The sequence below is a fragment of the Mustelus asterias genome, chromosome 24, assembly GCF_964213995.1.
Source record: "Mustelus asterias chromosome 24, sMusAst1.hap1.1, whole genome shotgun sequence".
NCBI lineage: Eukaryota > Metazoa > Chordata > Chondrichthyes > Carcharhiniformes > Triakidae > Mustelus > Mustelus asterias.
Window position 1 is genome coordinate 48,216,231 of NC_135824.1, and position 20,980 is coordinate 48,237,210.

At 45.4% G+C, this 20,980-nt stretch overlaps 1 protein-coding gene across 2 annotated transcripts in view; it reads right to left on the reverse strand.

Annotated features, from left to right (window-relative positions):
* The window catches only part of LOC144511368 (ryanodine receptor 1-like), a 495,584-nt gene that overhangs the window by 198,045 nt on the left and 276,559 nt on the right, over window positions 1-20,980 (reverse strand). For both annotated transcript variants that reach the window (XM_078241663.1, XM_078241662.1), the window contains exons 50-57: window positions 19,213-19,353; window positions 16,879-17,042; window positions 15,021-15,099; window positions 12,619-12,708; window positions 12,344-12,487; window positions 10,886-10,963; window positions 8,814-8,889; window positions 1,629-1,752 (exon numbers count right to left, since the gene is read on the reverse strand). In XM_078241663.1, the coding sequence (XP_078097789.1) occupies window positions 1,629-1,752; window positions 8,814-8,889; window positions 10,886-10,963; window positions 12,344-12,487; window positions 12,619-12,708; window positions 15,021-15,099; window positions 16,879-17,042; window positions 19,213-19,353 (896 nt within the window). The remainder of the gene's footprint in view (window positions 1-1,628; window positions 1,753-8,813; window positions 8,890-10,885; window positions 10,964-12,343; window positions 12,488-12,618; window positions 12,709-15,020; window positions 15,100-16,878; window positions 17,043-19,212; window positions 19,354-20,980) is intronic.

A 20,980-nucleotide genomic window follows, 5' to 3' on the forward strand; every position in this document is an offset into this window, starting at 1 on the left:
TTATGCTGGCTGCTTCTCCCGAGGCAGCGGGAAGTGTAGACAGTGTCAGTGGATGGGTGGCTGGTTTGCGTGATGGACTGGGCTACGTTCATAACCCTTTGTAGCTTCTTGCGCTTGATTTCTTTGACCCAAAATTGATCCTTTGATTTCTCTCCCTGTGCAGGGTTAACCGTGTGTACTTGGATCCCTCAGTTCAACCCAAATAGTGGTTAGTAGCCCTAGTGACTGTGTGGGAATCGGTCACGAGGCTATGAATTTTTCTGAATTGAACAAAGAACAAGGGACAAAGAGCAATACAGCACAGGAACAGGCCTTTCGGCCCACCAACCCTGCGCCGATTCCTAGTTCTTATTTAGACCCACTATTTATTGCCCACATCTGGTTTCTATCCCTCTATTTGCTTCCCATTCATGTGTCTATCAAGATACACTTGAGCGTTGCTAACATGCCTGCTTCCACCTGGTAACAGGTCCAGAGAGTGGGCTCTTGAAACTGGAAGGTCAACAGTAAAACTACAGCACTGAAGAAGCCAAAGCTGGCATCTCATGCTAAGTGACACAGAAGAGGAGATTTACCAGGATGTTGCCTGGTATGGTGGGAAAATCGTATAAGGAAAGGCTGAGGGGCTTGAGGTTGTTTTCGTTAGAGAGAAGAAGGTTAAGAGGTGACTTAATAGAGGCATACAAGATTATCAGAGGATTAGATAGGGTGGATAGTGAGAGCCTTTTTCCTCAGATGGTGATGGCTAACACGAGGGGGCATAGCTTTAAATTGAGGGGTGAGAGATATAGGACAGATGTTAGAGGTAGGTTCTTTACTCAGAGAGTAGTAAGGGCGTGGAATGCCCTGCCTGCAGCAGTAGTGGATTCGTCAACATTAAGAGCATTCAAATGGTTATTGGATAAACATATGGATGATATTGGAATAGTGTAGATTAGAGGGGCTTTAGATTGGTACCACTGGTCGGCGAAGGGCCTGTACTGCGCAGTAATGTTCTATGTTCTAGATGGTGCCACCCAGTCCCCAACAATTTTTTAAAAGCTTAAAATAGGAAACAAATACCCTTAGAAGTCATTATAGACATTGCTCCTCCGCAGGACAGCTGGTAGCCGCAACTGAAGCCAGCCATGGGCGAGGGCCCGTCGAAACATACCTGGAACAATGGCCACCATCAGCATCAACCCAAGTGAATCACCACTTCTCCATCCCCCCCTGCCACACCCCGCCACACCCCAGCCCCCACTCCATTCGACTCTGGGAGCGCACACTCAGGCAGCTGATGTCCAAAAACGTGCCACAAAGTCGCCCATTGAGTCGGAGGGAAAATGGCCCAGAGGCAGGATGGAGCCATAGAAGCAGCACATCGGCTGGTGGTGCGATATTCCAGGCCCACCCACTAACCTCACTGGGGCCTACACATTCAGCCCCAGCATGTCATTATGAGGAGCCTCAAGGATTGATTCATTAGTCACAGAACTTGTGTTGCTTTTAAGTAAAAAGAAACAATGAGACAAGTTTAATTTGCGTGATTACGTATTCATCTGACTTGATTAATTAACATTCATTTTGCCAGATTCATACCCAAGTACTCAAAACATTTGACTTAATGTGTTTGCTGGTTAGTTTACCTTGTTACACTATAGCCGTGCATCTGTAAGAACTTGAGCAATTCATGAGCTTTCTCCCTGTCTCGGGCTTTCTCTTTAGCAGTCAGCGTATCATATGGAACCAAAAGTGGATGGGTTCCACCACCTAATAAAAACAAATGAAGGCAGTTAGGAATGCCACAAGATTAGGCCCCTAATAGTAATAAGCCAGTACGAAAGCAAAAATATCATGTTGGGTGGCACGGTGGTTATCGCTGCTGCGTCACAGCACTATGGACCCATGTTCAATTCCTGCCTTGGGTGACTGGCTAGATGGAGTTTACATATTCTTCCTACGTCTGCGTAGGTTTCCTCCGGGCGCTATGTTTTAAGTTTAAGTTTATTTATTAGTATCACAAGTGGGCTTACATCAACACTGCAATGAAGTTACTGTGGAAATCCCCTAGTCGCCACACTTCGGCGCCTGTTCGGGTACACTGAGGGAGAATTTAGCACGGCCAAGGCACCCTAACCAGCACATTTTTCGGACTGTGGGAAGAAACCGGAGGAAACCCACAGAATGTGGCTTCCTCCTACAGTCCAACGATGTGTGGGTTAGGTGGATTGGCCATGCTGAATTGCTTCTGTGTGTCAGGGGGATTAGCAGGGTAAATATGTGGGGTTACGGGGATAGAGCCTGGGTGGGATTGTTGTCAGTACAAGTATGATGGGCCGAATGGCCTCCTTCTGCAAGGTAGGGATTCTATTCTATGTCAGAATGTAGAACGTGGGTCCTGGACGATGAAGCCACATAATGGGCCGAGTGGCCTCCTTCTGTGCCGTAACAACTCTGTGCAATTCTGTGATCTGTATGACCCTATGAGGAGAAACAATGTGACTGCACTGATCAGCTCTTTATAGACTAGCGGTAGAGATGGTAGGGAAGGGGGCTGTAAGAACCCATGTCGGACAGGGACCAAAGCTGGTGGCCCATTATACACAGCAGTTAATATTTAATTCCTTTAATTGCATTGGAACCGAAAGCAAGAGAAAGAAACGGAATAGCAAACGGAATATACAACTATAGACTAGGAGAGAAAAACAGGGAGGGAGAAAGAAAGTAACAGAGAGAGAGAAATCTAGAAAATGAGGAAGAGTGAAGTTACACAGTGATAATGAGGGGACAAACGCAAAGAGATAGGTGAAACCGAATAGAATGTGGAAGGGAGAGAAAACAAGCCCAAAAACCATAAGACATAGGAGCAGAATTAGGCCACTCGGCCCATCGAGTCTGCTCCGCCATTCAATGATGGTTGATATTTTTCTCAACCCCAATCTCCTGCCTTTTCCCCATAACCCCTGATCCCCTTATTAATCAAGAACCCATCTATCTCTGTCTTAAAGACACTTAAAGACCTGGCCTCCACAGCCTTCTGCAGAGTTCCACAGATTCACCGCTGAAGAGACTCCTCCTCATCTCTGTTTTAAAGGATCATCCCTTTAGCCTGAGGTTGTGCCCTCTGGTTCTAGTTTTTCCGACTAATGGAAACATCCTCTCCACGTCCACTCTACCCAAGCCTCCCAGTATCCTGTAAGTTTCAATAAGATCCCCCCCCCCCCTCCCTCTAAAGTCCAACGAATACAGGCCCAGAGTCCTCAACCGTTCCTCATACAACAAGTTCTTCATTACTGGAATCATTCTTGTGAGCCTTTCCAAGGCCAGCACATCCTTCCTTAGGTACGGGGCCCAAAACTGCTCACAATACTCCAAATGGGGTCTGACCAGACCCTTATACAGCCTCAGAAGTAATCATAGAAATGAAATCATAGAAACCCTACAGTGCAGAAGGAGGCCATTCGGCCCATCGAGTCTGCACCGATCACAATCCCACCCAGGCCCTACCCCCACATATTTACCCGCTAATCCCGCTAACCTATGCACCTCAGGACTCTAAGGGGCAATTTTTTTAACCTGGCCAATCAACCTAACCCGCACATCTTTGGATGTACATCCTGCTCTTGTATTCTAGCCCTCTCGACATGAATGCTAACATTGCATTTGCCTTCCTAACTGCCGACTGAGCCTGCACGTTAAGCTTAAGAGAATCTTGAACAATGACTCCCAAGTTCTTTTGTGCTTCTGATTTCCTAAGCATTTTCCCATTTAGAATATAGTCTATACTCCATTCCTCCTTCCAAAGTGCATAACCTCACACTTTTCCACATTGTATCCCATCTGCCACTTCTTTGCCCACTCTCCTCACCTATCCAAGTCCTTCTGCAGCCCCCCTGCTTCCTCAATACTACCTGTCCCTCTACATATCTTTGTATTATCTGCAAACGTAGTAACAGTGCCTTCAGTTCCTTCCTCGTTAATGTATATTGTGAAAAGTTGTGGTCCCAGCACCAACCTCTGAGGCACACCACCAATCATGGGCTACCATCCTGAAAAAGACCCCTTTATCCCACACTTTGCCTTCTGCCAGTCAGTCAATCCTATATCTATGCCAGGATCTTACCCTTAACACCATGGGCGCTTAACTTATTTAACAGTCTCTGATGTGGCGCCTTGTCAAAGGCCTTCTGGAAATCTAAATAAATCACGTCCACTCCTTTATCTAATTTCCTTGTTACCTCCTCAAAGAACTCTTAACAGATTTGTCAGACATGACCTCCCCTTGAAGAAGCCATGCTGACTCATGCACTTTAATCATGCACTTCCAAGTACTCCGCGATCTCATCTTTAATAATGCACTCTAAAATCTTGCCAATGATCGAAGTCAGGCTAACCGGCCTATAATTTCCTGTCTGCTGCCTCCCTCCCTTCTTAAACAGTGGTGTTACATTAGCTACTTTAGAGTCCTCTGGGATCCTCCCTGCCTCCAGTGATTCCTGAAAGATCACACCAATGCCTCACAATTTCCTCAGTTATCTCTTTTAGAACCCTGGGGTGAAGTCCATCCAGTCCAGGTGATTTATCCACCTTCAGATCTTTCCGTTTCCCCAGAATCTTCTCCTTAGTGATGGCCACTGAACTCACCTGTGCTCCCTGACTCTCCTGGAGCTCTGGCATCTCACTGGTGTCTTCCACTGTGAAGACTGATGCAAAGTAACTATTCAGTTCCTCTGCCATTGCTTTGTTTCCTATTATTACTTCTCCAGCCTCATTTTCCAGTGATCTAGTGTCTATTTTTGCCTCTCTCTTAACTTTTATATATTGAAAAAAAAACTCTTCCTATCTTCTTTTATATTGCGAGCTGGCTTACACTCATATTCTATCTTCTCCCCCCCTTATTGCTTTTTTAGTTGTCCTCTGCTCGCTTTAAAAGGCTTCCCAATCCTCTGGCTTCCCACTAATCCTCGCCACTTTGTCTGCTTTTTCTTTTGCGATTTTGCTGTCCTTGACTTCCCTCGTCAGCCATGGATGCTTCATCCTCCCCTTAGCATGTTTCCTCCTCCTTGGGATGAATTTCTGTTGTGCCTCCCGGATTACCCCCAAAATCTCCTGCCATTGCAGTTCCACTGTCTTCCTTGCTGGACTCCCTTTCCAATCAACTCTGGCCAGCTCCTCCCTCAGGTCTTTGTAGTTACCTTTATTTAATTGTGATACCCTTACGTCTGATTCCAGCTTCTCCCTCTCAAACTGCAGGGTAAATTCTATCATATTGTGGTCACTGCTCCCTAAGGGTTCCTTCACCTTAAGTTCCCTAATCAAATCTGCCTCATCACACATCACCAAATCCAGAATTGCCTGTTCCCTAGTAGGCTCTGTCACAAGCTGCTCCAAAATACCATCTCTGAGACATTGCACAAATTCCTTTACTTGGGATCCACTACCAACCTGATTTTCTCAGTCCACCTGCATATTGAAGTCCCCCATGATTATTGTAATATTGCCTTTTTTATAGGCCTTTTCTATCTCCTGATTTCAGTAGTCCAATGTCTATTTTTGCCCCTCTCTTATCCTTTATATAAGAGAAAGCAAAAGTAACAGTGGAGAATTAAGGTCAATTCAGTCACTTGCAAGTTCAATCAGTGAGGTGAGCTAACCATGTCTGAGGTTAACCTCTCACTCTAAAATGTGAAAAACACAACCTCTTTCTAAAAAATGAAATAAAATTTGAATGTCGTTTCTATTCAGCTAATGTAGCCGATTGCCTCACCGCCCCAGTGGATCGCTGCCCCCTCCCCCCTGGTCAACCGCTGGCTGCAGAGAGCGCAGTGTAAACAGACCCCCCTGCCCGCCTCCCCTTATTCCCCGCCCCATTCTTCCCCTTAGACCCCGCCACTCCGGCCATGCTCCTTTGGCACTGCCTGGTGGGCACTGCCAGGGTGCCCAGTGGGCAGTGTCAGGCTGGAAATGATAGGCTGGTAATGTCCAGGAGGGGAACTACCCCTCCCTGGCCCCGACCTCGCAGGGGCTCTCAATGGCCTGCGGTACTACCGGCCAGGCCATCACGACCGGTCCCCATTGATGGGGACCATAAGTGATCCTCGCCGGTGAGGATCTTCACCGACGAGGCCGCTAAGGTAAGTGATTCTGGACGATTGCGTCCGGGCTCACTTGTAATTGTAATCAGCCTCACGCTCTTTTTAGGTGTGAAGCTGATCTCGCCCGATATATCTGGGCTCGGTAAGATCGCGAGATAGGCGAGAAATCGGGCCCCAACCCAATTTTTTGCCTATTTTGCTATCTTACCAGCTCACCCCACCCTACGTCCGGTGGGAAGAGAAGGTAAGATCGCCCCCCCCAAAGTCAATCAGTGACTTCCTCGTGAGAAAATGTAAAGAGCATTTAATAAATTGCAAGGCAATGCAGTACATTAGTAAACAAACAGAAATGCAATATCCTGAACTTAACTACATTACAAATAATAATGCAAAATTATTAAAAACTGAACAATTTACTAAATCACTACAGTTAAAGCAGTTGTCTTGAAATCAGTTGTCTGGCAATTCCTTTCTGGTAAGTGTACTGTGTTAGTTTTTAAATAAGGAGCAGGGCCACAATTTTGTTAATATTGGACTCACACTTTTTCCCAAGAATTCTAAAGTGAATTTTAGATGGAAAAAGCATTTTTGAAGTAAAACACCATCTCAGGAGGAGGGGTGGAAACAGGAGAAAAAGGTCAAGGATACACCAGTGAGCATTTGACAATGAAGTAATTGTAATCAGGAGTGATTCATGTACCACTGAAGGTTCTCAAAATGACTACTCTGTTACCACCATACATGACCAGGAAGGAGATTGATCCACCCCATTGGAACGTGAACGGATCATCCACTTACCCATCACTTACTCCAGCTGAGAACGTAAGGTCCAACTCTGAACTTCAACAAAGTGGCCCTCAAACAAGTGTTTTGTGGGTAGAAGAGAGATAAATTCTAAGTGTCCTGCTAGTGTGAAAATGGGAGAGTTGCAGATCCGTTTTTTTTGGGCAAGTTTTTACTCCCAATCTTGTACACTTAATGAATGGAAAAATGGGCTGGACTGTTTCTAGCTGCTAGAGGCAGTGGACGGGGATAAACTCACCAGCCAGCTTGATCAGGCAGCAGAGGGAGCTATTGTGCATGTGCAGACCTCTGTGGTTGCACATGCGTAATTGCAACAGCAGAGGGCTGTCACAGAGATGATGGGCAGGGCGAGCCGGTAAAATCTGGGCCAAAGTCTCTTAATCTACTTCACAGAAATGTAGCTGAATCTACAGCTACCTCATTGTCACACTATTTAACTACAGCTGCACTGCATCTGAGGAATTAGTCATCCCTTTTGCATCTTCCAGTTGGAGGCTGGCTGTCCATCATTTTGTGGAAGATAGTTCATAGAAGTCATTGAAAGTCATAGAAACCCTGCAATACAGAAAGAGGCCATTCGGCCCATCGAGTCTGCACCGACCACAATCCCACCCAGGCCCTACCCCCATATCCCTACATATTTACCCACTAATCCCTCTAACGTACGCATCTCAGGACACTAAGGGCAATTTTTAGCATGGCCATCCAACGTAACCCGCACATCTTTGGACTGTGGGAGAAAACCGGAGCACCCGGAGGAAACCCACACAGACACAAGGAGAATGTGCAAACTCCACACAGAGAACATGCAGACTCCGCACAGACAGTGACCCAAGCCGGGAATCGAACCCAGGTCCCTGGAGCTGTGAAGCAGCAGTGCTACCACTGTGCTACCGTGCCACCCTACCACTACTATTATTTTTGGTTGATGCGAAAAGCTTCCAATGGGATGCCTCAGTTGGCTATCCTTTCGAAGACTTCCTGATATGCTGAGTGAAGAAACAGGTGCCTCTTCCAACAGATCTTAATGGACGAGTTGATGCCGTGTGTTCTCTCATCTGAGACTCGTGGCCACAATCACACTTCAGGTCGGTCCCTTTATAAAAAAATCATTTTTATGGGACGTGGGTGTCGCTGGCTAGGCCAGCATTTATTGCCTATCCCTAATTGCCCCTTGAGAATGTGATGAGCTGTCTTCTTGAACTGCTTATGGAGCAGGTTGGGAGCTGATGACAACGTGCACATGATTTTAACTCAACTGATTCCTAGGATGAAGGGCGTATCCACTGAAGAAAGGTTGAATAGGTTGGGTCTAAACCCATTGGAGTTTAGAAAAATGAGAAGTGATTTTATTGCAATGTGAGATCCTGAGGGGAATGGATAGGGTGGATACTAAAGGATGTTTCCATTTATGGGGGGGAGACTAGAACCAAGGGACACAGTTGAAGAATAAGAAATCTCCCTTTTAAGACTGAGATGAGCAGAATTTGTTTCTGAGGATCGTTAGTCCGTGGAATTCTCTTCCCCTGAAAGCAGTGGAAGTTGGGTCATTGAATTTATTCAAGGCAGGGTTAGGCGGATTTTTGACAGAAGGGAGTCAAAGGGTTATGGGCAACAGACAGCAAAGTGGAGTTGAGACCACAAGCAGATCAGCCGTGGTCTTATTGGATGGTGGAGCAGACTCAACAGGCCGAATGGCCTACTCCTATGTTCTTATGTCTCCCTGTCTGTGCCAGCTAATGTCATCAGGACAAAGACTGAATACTCGCAAGTGAAAAGCACAAAAGCGTTATGAAACTGAAGGAAGGAAATCTATTTTTAAAAATGAGGACAGAATTATTAAATGAGGCTATGATAACAGACAATGCACAGCAGAACACACGGAAAGTTGTTCGAACACCTCACGGAACACGATTGATAATGTGATCTAACCTTTGGCCTGTAGCTCCAGCTTCTTCTTACGACCCCATGTGTTGTGGTAATTTTCTGCAAGTTGCTCTGCCATTGACTACAATATACAAGAGCATAGGTTTGTCTTTGTTTAAAACAAGGCCCTTTTAAACTCTTAAAAATAGCAGTAGGCCATTAAAATATCAGATTTAATCCCATCATTTTGCACAATATGTGCTACAAAAGGGAAATTTTTACCTTGGTGAAGGGTAAGTTGATTGAAATCTGAGCTGCGAGTAACTAGCGCTACATCAGAAGATCAAGTGAACTCTCTCAAAGTTTCAGGACTTACGTTAACAAGTCTAACTGCAATAACGCAACCTAAAGGAATATCAACACAGGAAAATTCCGGCCATTCCTGCCGGCGGAATCTTCTGGTCCCTAAAACAGGAACCTCGTTGACAGTTGAGGGACCAGGGTATCCTGCCAATGGGATACAGTGTCACATCCTCTCAGTGCCAAGTATCGTTGCAGATACTAGCACTTCAGCAGGGATTGGCGCGTCAGTCAGGGGTCATACTTATAATGGGGAGGGCGTTCACATTCGGGTGGGAAGCTGCCTTGTGCATTCGAGTTGTCTGTCCCGGAGGGGCAAACCAAGCGCATTGCAGAGCCAGGGCGACAGGGAAACGGGGAGCTTGGTTGCAGACCCAGCTTCTGGAACCTTGCCGGATCGACAGCGAGGACCAGACGGTGTTAGTGGCGGAGCATGAGCAGCAGCTGCCCCATCTGGAAGCTCGTCTCAGGGCACTTCTAATGGGGCAGCATCTCCTCCATCCACCCATCACTGACAGAGTCCTCCTGTATTGCTGCAGTGATTCCACCACACACGGAGTCTTCCTAAATTGCTGCAGTGACTGAAGATTCTCATGTATGTTAGAAGTGCAGCTGTTCAGTCTGAGCTCATTTTCTAAGTGGAATTTTTTCAACACTGAAGTGCTTCCTAGAAATGGCAGGTGGACAAGCCAAGCTTGTTTTTTCAATGGGGCATTTTTCAACACTCAAGTGCCTCCTAAACTTCCATTAAATTCCCAGGGTTTCGCAATGAGGACCTTCTCACAGCCATTATTGAATTCTCTGGATAGACGTTCTGACCACAAATGGGGGCTTGGAGGCCTTTGTAATCACTGGATAGTTGGGCACTGGCACTGCCCCCTGGCACACTGGCAGTGCCAGGTTGGAATTGTCAGGGTGCTAGGAGGTAGTGCCAGTTTGGCACTGCCAAGGGGTGGGGCTGAAGGGCGTTTGGCGACCCCATAGCAGGGTGCCATTTCCCGGGGGTGGGAGGAGGGGGGATCGGATGCCAGTGAGGATGTATAAGGGTGGGGCCCCGATGCCAGCAAGGGTGGGGGAGTATTGGGTCACCCTGAGATGCCTGCGTGGAGTGGGGAAGGGGGTGTGACCCAAACATTTAGTTGTGATGGGGGATAGACGTTGCCCCTCAGTGGTCAAGGGCTGGGAGTGTCCCCCTTGTCTGCGGGTGGTGGGAGGGGTTGCGATGCCCATGGCAAAGGAGGTAGGTGCTTGTCATGGGGCATCCTTTAAAAACATCCCCCCGATCTCTGAGAAGCTGGACTCGCCAGCGTCTTTAGGTCCCTCACAGCTCATTCACAGTGCAAATCACCCCAACCACCAAAATCATGTCTAAGTGTGGATTGATTGTGATTAGGATCCCACTGACCCACCATACTTTGAAATTTTTTGGGAGAATTTGCTAACATTCATGACGTTAAAAAAATTGCTATTTTAATCAAATTCACGATCATGTTTATGCTATAACAATTTATGCACACATATTACATTGTCTAATGCCCAACCCCAGGAATATAGCAATCAATGGGACAAGTAATTTGAGAGGGAGTGACAGCCAAGGATTTCCAGCGTTATCTTATAATTGCAACGTCACATTTTACTGCCAAAGTAATGCAAGTTCGCATAAATTGTGACCAGTGAAAAAGCCAGCTCGCGAGCAGATACAAAATTGCACTGAAATAGTAAATTTTATCCCGTAGAACTGGAAGTTGTTTTAAGCAGAAATCAGCCAGACCCTTTACCTGTAATTCACGAGACAAAGTCATGTTCAGCAGCTCAGGGGGCTGGGGACTGTATCCATGACTAGGATCATAGACCACCTGAAACAGCAATTAAAGAGGGGGAAAAATATATTGTCAAATAAATCAATGGGGGTATTATGGAATTATAATAAAAGTAACCTCATTTGTAAAAGTGTAAGAAAGATCACTCACGCACTGTAATTGCTTGTTTTATCATTTCAAAATTAAATACAATTGCAGCATTCTTTCAAGAAAGTTCCAAAACACTTTGAAGCAGTTTCACATTACTCACTGTGCATCATCCTTGAGACTAAGCCAGAAAGTGAATGCTTGCAGGAGTGGCATTTTTATAGCATTTGTTCATTAAATTTATCTCGAACCTCAGTTCGAGTACACAGTACATGTTACATAAAGAGAGAAGCATTGGACAATGTGCAAAGGAAAATTACAAGGATGATATCAGAACAGAGAACCATCAGGAATGGTTTGTGATGTCACCACCACCCCTTTGATGGGGTATAGGTAAAAAAAAATGCTTTCTAGTTAATTAGTGTCACAAGTAGGCTTATATTAACACTGCAATGAAGTTACTGTGAAAATCCCCTAGTTGTCACACTCCAGCGCCTGTTCGGGTACACTGAGGGAGAATTTAGCACCTAACCAGTACGTCTTTTGGATTGTGGGAGGAAACCGGAGCACCCGGAGGAAACCCACGCAGACACGGGGAGAACGTGCAAACTCCACACAGACAGTGACCCGAGCCAGGAATCGAACCCGGGTCCCTGGCTGCTGTGAGACAGCAGTGCTAACCACTGTGCTATCGTGAGGAGCCCGAAAGTATGAGCCATGAATATTCGTAACCGTGTTGTAAGGAATTCAAGAGAAACTTCTTTGCTCGCTATCACGTGGAATGGTTGAAGTAAAATTGCATGATGCATTTAAGGGGGGGGGCTAGAGAAGCACATGAGACAAGAGGATAGGTCGATAGGGTGAAGCAGGTTTAAGGTGCGAGGGCTTGTGAGGAGCCAAAACACTGGCACTGTACGATGAGGTCAAAAGGCCCATTTCTATGATGTAAATTCTATTCTCATTGAGCCATTGAAACGTTCAACATTTTGGTTGAACAGGTTTTAAAAGTAAAGTACGTTTATTAGTCACAAGGAAGGCTTACATTAACACTGCAATGAAGTTACTGTGAAATTCCTCTAGCCGTCACACTCTGACACCTTGGTCGGGTCAATGGCACCCTAACCAGCACGTCTTTCAGAATGTGTGAGGAAACCGGAGCACCCGGAGGAAACCCACGCAGACACAGGTAGAATGTGCAAACACCACACAGATAGTGACCCAAGCCGGGAATCGAATCCGGGTTCCTGGGACTATGAGGCACCAGTGCTAACCGAGTGTGCTACCGTACCGCCCCGTTACTAGTCGGTGGCTGAAATTTCTTCCACTTACCTGGGCAGATTGTGAAATTTTACGGGTCTTCTTCTCCCCCTTCTCACTCTTTTCCACTCCCTCTCCTGCTTTTTCAATCGTCCATTCCCAGGCAATCATTGCTTTTAGGGACTCTTTGATTGGCCATCTATAGATTTCACGATCCTGGAAGCATCCATGTTAAAAGTTACAGTCTATAATTATTTCAAAAATTAAATCCAGTACACAGTACTAATTGTGGTATATAAATGAAGCATATTATATGACTGAACTCAAGACTCTGAATATAATAATACCTTTTCAGAGAATGTTTTGTATGGTCTCAGCCATGGGTGAGTCTGGGTTTCTTCATCAATAGTTTCACCATAACTCCAGTTGTTCTGTATCTGCAATGAAAAATAGACTGCATTACATTGTGTTTTACAATTCACTGTAGAGTGTCATGGTCAAGACGTGGAGGAAAGAAAAGACAAATAGTCTAACTGACGAATAAAGTCTTTTGTTTTGGTGCTTTTCAAGGTGGACAATTGCTCAGCTGTCAAGATGACCCCAGCTGGTCGCATGCTGGCTTCCAGAAGTTTCTGGGCCGTTTCAAAGCAAACAAAGGCGAACACCTCAAATGACTTGGAAAGTAACACATCTTGCGTCACATAAACATTCCAACAATGGCTTAGCAGACGGTTTGTCATGTCCAATAACGGTAACTAATGGCCAAAGCATTTACTATTCTAACACAATGATTTCAACAAGAGGGCCTCATTTAACAACCTGAAACCAGTGTCATGACAATGACTTGGGCTACCTGAACTCCTTTAATTATACAGTCTTTGGACCTGATAGTCAGTTACTTTTCTCCGACGAGAACAGGATTCCAAGCAGTCTGTGCTGTCTACCGTCAAGCAGGTGGCAGCTTAAAGAACTCTGGCCCTCATTAGAACTGCGAGCTACTGGAACCTTGGGAGTCGTGCCTCTAAGACTAACTCGCTCCATGTGCTTTCTCCCATCTCACTTTTAGAAAGACAGGGTCACCCTACAAGCAGCCTCTGAAGGGACATTCTATTCGACTTCCGATCCTGGACTCACGTAAACCTATAAATTGCATTGTGACGCATCCTGAACCCATCCTTTTCCCCTTTTCCTCATTTATTGAGAGAGTGAAAGATAAGGTGGATGATGTGAAGACACTCTCGCTTGTGTGTGTGTGTGTAAAAATAACCCAATCCTTTTTATATTATCTTACTTTGAGTGTGCTGTGCAAGTTATTTATAGAGGATTGGATTACACCAAATTTAAAGGTTGGGAAAAATATACCAACATTTATAAAAGGGAAATCAGAATAAAATAAACCTATGAGAGGAGAACTCAGGGCAGCATAAATGGATCCCCTTTCTCCTGTCGTTAACAAGAGTTTAAGATTTAATTATGCAGAAGGACAGCTTCCTTTTTACTTTTAACTGACACCATAGAATCCCGACAGTGCAGAAGGCGGCCATTTGGCCCATCGAACCTGCACCGATAACAATCTCACCCAGGCCCTATCCCCATAACCTCACATATTTGCCCTGTTAATCCCTCTAACCTATGCATCCCGGGAAACTAAAGGGCAATTTAGCATGGCCAATGCACCTAACCTGCACTTCTTTCTGACGGTGGGAGGAAACCGGAGCACCCGGAGGAAACTCATGCAGAAACGGGGAGAACGTGCAGAGTCAGTCACCCGAGGTTCTGAAGATATTTGCACCTCTTGGACTGGTTTTATCTTTATTGAGTACATGCTTAACAGAACCTTTTACAAACAATACACTTGTGCAGGAGCAGTAAATACAGTTTACTGCAGTTTAGATTGAGAATAATAGTCTGACAATTTGGAAAAGAGTGCCTTTTGGAGTGGATAGGAGAGCGTGGCAGGCATCCTACAAGTTCTTTGATACCAAAAATAAAGGATAAATAACTGGTTGTGAATGTAGCCCAGTCCATCACGCATACCAGCCTCTCATCCATTGACTCCGTCTACATTTCCCGCTGCCACGGAAAAGCAGCCAGCATAATTAAGGACCCTATGCACCCCAGACATACTGTCTTCCACCTTCTTCCATCGGGGAAAAAGATACAAAAGTCTAAGGTCACGTACCAACCGACTCAAGAACAGCTTCTTCCCTGCTGCCATCAGACCTTTGAAAGGACCTACCTCACATTAAGCTGATCTTTTTCTACACCCTAGCTATGACTGTGACACTATATTCGGCGCCCTCTCCTTTCCTTCTCCCTGATGCACTCGACGAATGGTACGTTTTGCCCGCATAGCATGCAAGAAACGATACTTTTCACCGTATCTCAATACATGTGAGAATAATAAATCAAATAATTATAAAAGGCAGACATAAAGGAGCAAATTTTAATTCAAAGGAGCTCTAAATTTAAACTGTATTTTTGCTGTGCACACAAAAGAGCTGGAAGAAAGGCTGAATCAACACCAATCACAGGATTAAAAATGTGAATGCTCTGCAGTAGTTAGATTACAATATGACAAAGCCACACATTCAATCGAAGTGAAGTACTGTGGATGGTGGAGATCTGAAATATAATATATGCTCTGTATAGATTGGAAGTTTCACAGTCCAAAAAGCTGGTTGAAGATGCTTATTATAATAAAAGACAGTGCACTGAAATTGCGAAACTGAAAGAAGAAATATCATACCTTCTCAAAAGCCCACTTGTCATGTGTGTACTCTGCATACTTGTTGATAATAGGGTCCAGTTTTTCAGGAATTATGACACTGCAAAAATCATCACATGTCACCAAACAGTTTGAGTCACAATTGATGCTTTGAAAATTCGACTGCTCCCGTCCCTCCACCTAACTTTCCTCCCTTTACTGGCAGCCAAACCCTGACTGTGCTATCTCCCATGGTCTGAACTATAGACAAAGCCAACTCTGACCACTTCCTTGTATTCCTCGCCATACATATCCCAGATCCTTTTGCAACCAGATTTCCTTCTGCATACATCCCCGGAAGCAAATGCTGCAAATCGTCTATAACTCTTCCATTCAACATGGGGGAATGGAAATACCATTAGCATGGTATTTCTGCTCATTTTAATCTATTCAACCACTATTTTTTTCATCACCTTTGATTGGTCAGTAAAAAGTTTACTCTTTTTAACCCTGACCATAAGACCATATGTTATAGGAGCAGAATTAGGCCATTCGGCCCATCGAGTCTGCTCTGCCATTCAGTCATGGCTGATAAGTTTCTCAACCCTATTTTCCTGCCTTTTCCCGACAACCTTTGATCCCTTTACCAATTAAGAACCTATCTATCTCTGTCTTAAATACGCTCAATGACCTGATCCCTACCTCCTTCTGTGGCAATGAATTCCACAGATTCACCACCCTCTGGCTGAAGAAATTCCTCCTCATCGCAGTTCTAAGGATCTAAGCTCCTAGGATCCTCCTACTAATGGAAACATCTTCCCCACGTCCACTCTATCCAGGCCTTTCAGTATTCTGTAAGTTTCAATGAGGTCCCCCCTCATCCTTCTAAACTCCGAGTACAGACCAGGAGTCCTCAAAAGAAGACCATTTCCTCCTGTACGCTTCCTTAAGTGCAAGGAGTCTAATCTTGTAGAGAGCTGGTGAGAAACTCATGTTGCCTACTTTGGGTAAGACCTGCCGAATCACGAGCTAATCAGGTATTTGGCAAACAAGCAGCGGCCTTTCCCTAGGGTTAGGACTTCACAGGCGGAAGTCCCACCTGCCTGGAAATACAGGCCAGAGGTTGGCACTTATTTTGCTCAACAACTTCACTGGGTAGGTGATGGCTGCTGTCAGAATGACAGCAAGTAGAGGTCCTGGATTACGGACTGACCTAGGCCAGAGGCAAATAGGCAGTTACATCATTGGTTCACTGTACAAAATTTATAAACATGCGCGATTCCAGCTTACTGATTCCTGTATTGTTTGAAGAGCCATGTAAATCAGCAACGTCCTATGTGAAGACTTCCCCAATTGAAGTCATGTGTTTGGGAATGTTTAGGGTACACTCGTGATCAATGATGAAAGTTTCGGGAGGGGCGGGGGGAAAAGGGTCGCAGGTGTAGTGGGTGTTGGCAGCAAGGGCAGGTGTTGTCTCAGCAGGCTGCCCCTTCCCTTCCTGATGCTGGGGCTCAAGCAGGTACCGAGTACCTCTGAAGGTGGGAAACTCCCGGCCCACTCCATGGGAAACGACAAGCAAACCACATGGGCTAGCTTGCCGTGCTCCCACATGGCACTAGGTCTTTCCCCAGCTGGGGTTAATAACAGCGGCAGAAGGCTCTTATGTGATCATTAATTGTCCACAAGGACCTCAATTGCCAGTGGGGTAGAAGTCTGCCTACTGGCCTTCCCAGCACACAGTTTATCATGGTGGAGATGGGAAGGTGGTGAGGTGTTCACCATGCCATCCAATTAAGTGCCCTCCCCACCCCCAAACACACCACTAGAGGGGGCAGAAAAATTACAAACAGTTCGCCACAGTTTGAAATCGAGTTGAGAAAAAAGTCAAAACAATTCGTACTTCATCGTGTCCACAGGTTTAGGGTCAAAGTTGCCTTCTGCATCCACTGAAGCTTTTTTCTCGACCTTGGAGGAATAGCTGGCATCAACATAATCTGGTGGCAGTGCACCAGCTATTGCGCACAGACATTGCATGACAGCCTTGAATAAGTCAACATCGTATTTCTGCAAAACACGTAATCTGATGTTATTTATATTTCTCCATAAACTCTGTATTGATACAATAAATTCCTCAACTATAAACAAAGAATAAGTTTAAAGTATATTTATTAGTGTCACAAGTAGGCTTACATTAACACTGCAATGAAGTTATTGCGAAAATCCCCTCGTCGCCACACTCCGGCGCCTGTTTGGGCACACTGAGGGAGAATTTAGCATGGCCAATGCACCTAACCAGCACGTCTTTCAGACTGTGGGAGGAAGCCGGAGCACCCGGAGGAAACCCACGCAGTCACGGGGAGAACGTGCAGCCTGCACACAGACAGTGACCCAAACCAGGAATTGAACCCGGATCCCTAGCGCTGTGAGGCAGCAGTGCTAACCACTGTGCTGCTTTAGAATAAAGAACGGCTTGCATTTATATAATGCTTTTTCATGACCAATGAACATCTCAAAGCGCTTTACAGCCAATGGGTTACTTTTGAAATGTTATCACTGTTGTAACATGGGGCACAGCAGTTAATTATGTGCAAGGCAAGTTCCACAAAGTGAAATGTAACAATGACTGGATAATCTTTTTTTATTATGTCGATTGAGGGATAAATATTTGTTAGGGCATTGGGGATAACTCATCTGGTCTTCTTTGAAATTTTTGCTGTTTTAAAGTTTATTTATTAGTGTCACAAGTAGGCTTCCATTAACGCTGCAATGAAGTTACTATGAAAATCCCCTAGTCGCCACACTCCGGTGTCTTTCAGACTGTGGGAGAAAACTGGAGCACCCGGAGGAAACCCACGCAGACACGGGGGAAGAACGTGCAGATTCTGAACAGAGAGTGACCCGAGCTGGGAATCGAACCTGGGTCCCTGGCATTATGAGGCAGCAGTGCTAACCACTGTGCTGGATCTATTATATCCACCCAAGCAGGTAGGTGGGGCCTCAGTTTAATATTTAATTTTGAAAGATGACACCTCCAACAGTGCAATGCTCCCTCAGAATACACTGGAGTGTCGGCCTCGATTTTTTTGTGCTCAAGCCCTGGAATGAGACTTGAACCCAGAACCTTGTAATTCAGATGTGAGCGTGTTACCATATCAGTCACAGCATCCAAGAAAAACTGTGCTGTTCAATGTGTTTCCAGTATTGTTGAGTTTTAAACAAATGGTAACCAAGCTCAAGTAGAGAAACTTTCACAATCAAAATAGCTATAATATTTTCCAAGCTCTTGCTTACCATGCTATGTAACATGTAGAAGAGATTGATGGTGGTTGCCCTACTGCTTTAGAAGGTTTATCATGGCAAATAACTGACCCATTTGGCAAAAGTTCAATCCACAGTCTACTGAATGTCTGATCCCAGCAAGGACAGTGATTAAGGCTTTAAGCACTCAAATTAGGGAGAGAAAAATACGTAAGGAGCATTGCTCTATAAGATGTAGAAGTTGAAAGCTTTGCCTCTTGAGTGAAACACGAAAAGGCGAGCATTACAAGAAGAAAGGATGAGAGCAATCAGCCTTGAGTGTGGAAAAGTTAACAGACAATGATGACAATGGCCCAGATCTTGCGATCAGCGGTGGCGTACACCGTCGACTGCATTTAAAACTACATTCCTACCTTGAACCTACTCTCCTGACTGCAGTGTGAATCTATCAGTTAGGGGAGGAACGAAGCCTCGCGGCAATTCCAGTGAAGCTATGCCCGCTTTCATGTCAGGAGTTGAAGGCACGTCTCTTGAGGCCTGACTTATGACTCGATGATGGGGGAAGAGCTTTTACTCATTTTCAAGGTTTCCTTTGATTCACTTTGAGCTCTCCAAACCAGCGCCCCTCCCCAGGTGTGGTGGTGGTGGGACCGTGGGCGTTGGCGAGCAGAGCCAGGAATGGAGGTGCTGGAGTACTTTGACACTCCTTCCTATTTAAAGGGCTGCACTCCTCAGCAGGCTTTACGCCTGCTAGCACGGCCTTAAATACATCAGTGCAAATACAAGTGGAAGCCCAGGGCAATCAACACAAGTGTGTGACTGACCGACAAGGAGGTGGGGATTGCCTCATTTGCCAACATAAACATGCTTCACGTAACATCAACATCTCGACACCCATAAATATTCCCACTCTATCCTCCAAAAATATATCACTTCAATCTTTTATATTACGCTCGGTCGAAGCCCTTCCGTGTACCTTCTGTGACACCGACTCAAAGATTCCCCAGAAGAGTTTACGAGTTAGATGGAGTTCTTCCTCAGAAGTCACACCATAATTCGCCCAACCCGATGGAAGACAGTAATATTTCCAACATCTGTCATAGTGATTTGTGAGCAACTAGAGTGGGATAAACATACGAATACCATTAGCTTCCAACATGAAGAGACATTTTGCATTATTCAGATAATGGCAAGAAGTTACAGTTGCGCTGCACTGTACAATGCTTGTTTAAATGTTTCTAGTTCAAAGATCTACAAGATGTAAGAGCAGAAGTAGGCCATTCAGCCCATCGCGTCTGCTCTACCATTCAATGACATCATGGCTGACTGGATATGACCCTCAACTCCTTTCCCATCTTATTCCCATAACACTCGATTGCCTTACTGATTAAAAATGTATCTCAGCCATAAAGATACGATCCAGCCTCTACAGCTTTCTATGGTAAAGAATTCTACAGCTTCACTATCCCCAGAGAAGAAATTCCTCCTCATCTCTGTCTTCAATGGGTGACTCCTTACTCTGAGATTATAACCTCTGGTCCTGGACTCTCCCTCAAGGGAAAATAACCTCTCAGCATCTAGCCTGTCAAACCCTGAGAATCCTACATGTCTCAATAAGGTCACTGCTCATTCTTCTGAACTCCAATGAGTACCTACTCAACCTCAACCTACTCAAGCTCTCCTCAAAAGAGAATCCCTCCGTACCCAGGATCAACCTAATGAGACATCTCTGGACTGCCTCCAATGCCAGTATATCCTTCCTTAGATAAGGGCGCTAAAGATGTTCACGTATTCCAGACACGGTCTAACCAGAACCATGTATAGTTTTAGCAAGACTTCCCTATTTTCATACTCCATTCCCTTTGTTACAAGATGCCATCCTCATTAGAATATGGAAATCCACCTGCAAGGATGGCCTTGTATCGCAGATCCCTTAGAAGACTCCACCCAAGGACTTGCAGGCCCCTTTTTTGAGAATCACTGCTTTAAATCACATGCAAGGAAATCAATATTCCGCAGGTATGAGTTTTTTTAAAAAGTTTATTTATTAGTGTCACAAGTTGGCTTACATCAACGCTGCAATGAAGTTACTGTGAAAATCCCCTAGTTGCCACACTCTGGCGCCTGTTCGGGTACACTGAGGGAGAATTTAGCACGGCCAATACATCTAACCAGCATGTCTCAGTGGTACTGAAAGCAACCTGGGAAGACAGCTGGAGAAGCAGATCACATCTATTGTTCTGCACAGACAGTGACCCAAGCCGGGAATCGAACCCGGGTCCCTGATGCTGTGAGGCAGCAGTGCTAACCACTGTGCCACCGTGCCGCAAGAAACCAAAATTAAAGTAGGATCAGAAAGCTGCTTTTTCATTATGGACACAAAGATTAATTAAAATTCAACTGGTTTTCTTGTCATTCTGGTTCTACTTTACGACAGGTATATAGAATCCCTATAGTGCAGAAGAAGGCCATTCGGCCCATCAAGTCTGCACCGACCACAATCCCACCTAGACCCTGTCCCCGTAACCCCACATATTTACCCCACTAATCCCTCTAACCTGCGCAACCCGGGACACTCAGGGGCAATTTAGCATGGCCAATACACCTAACCTGCTTATCTTTCAACTGTGGGAGGAAACCGGAGCACCCGGAGGAAACCCACGCAGACACGGGGAGAATGTGCAGACTCCACACAGACAGCGACCCAAGCCAGTAATCGAACCCGGGTCCCTGGCGCTGCGAGG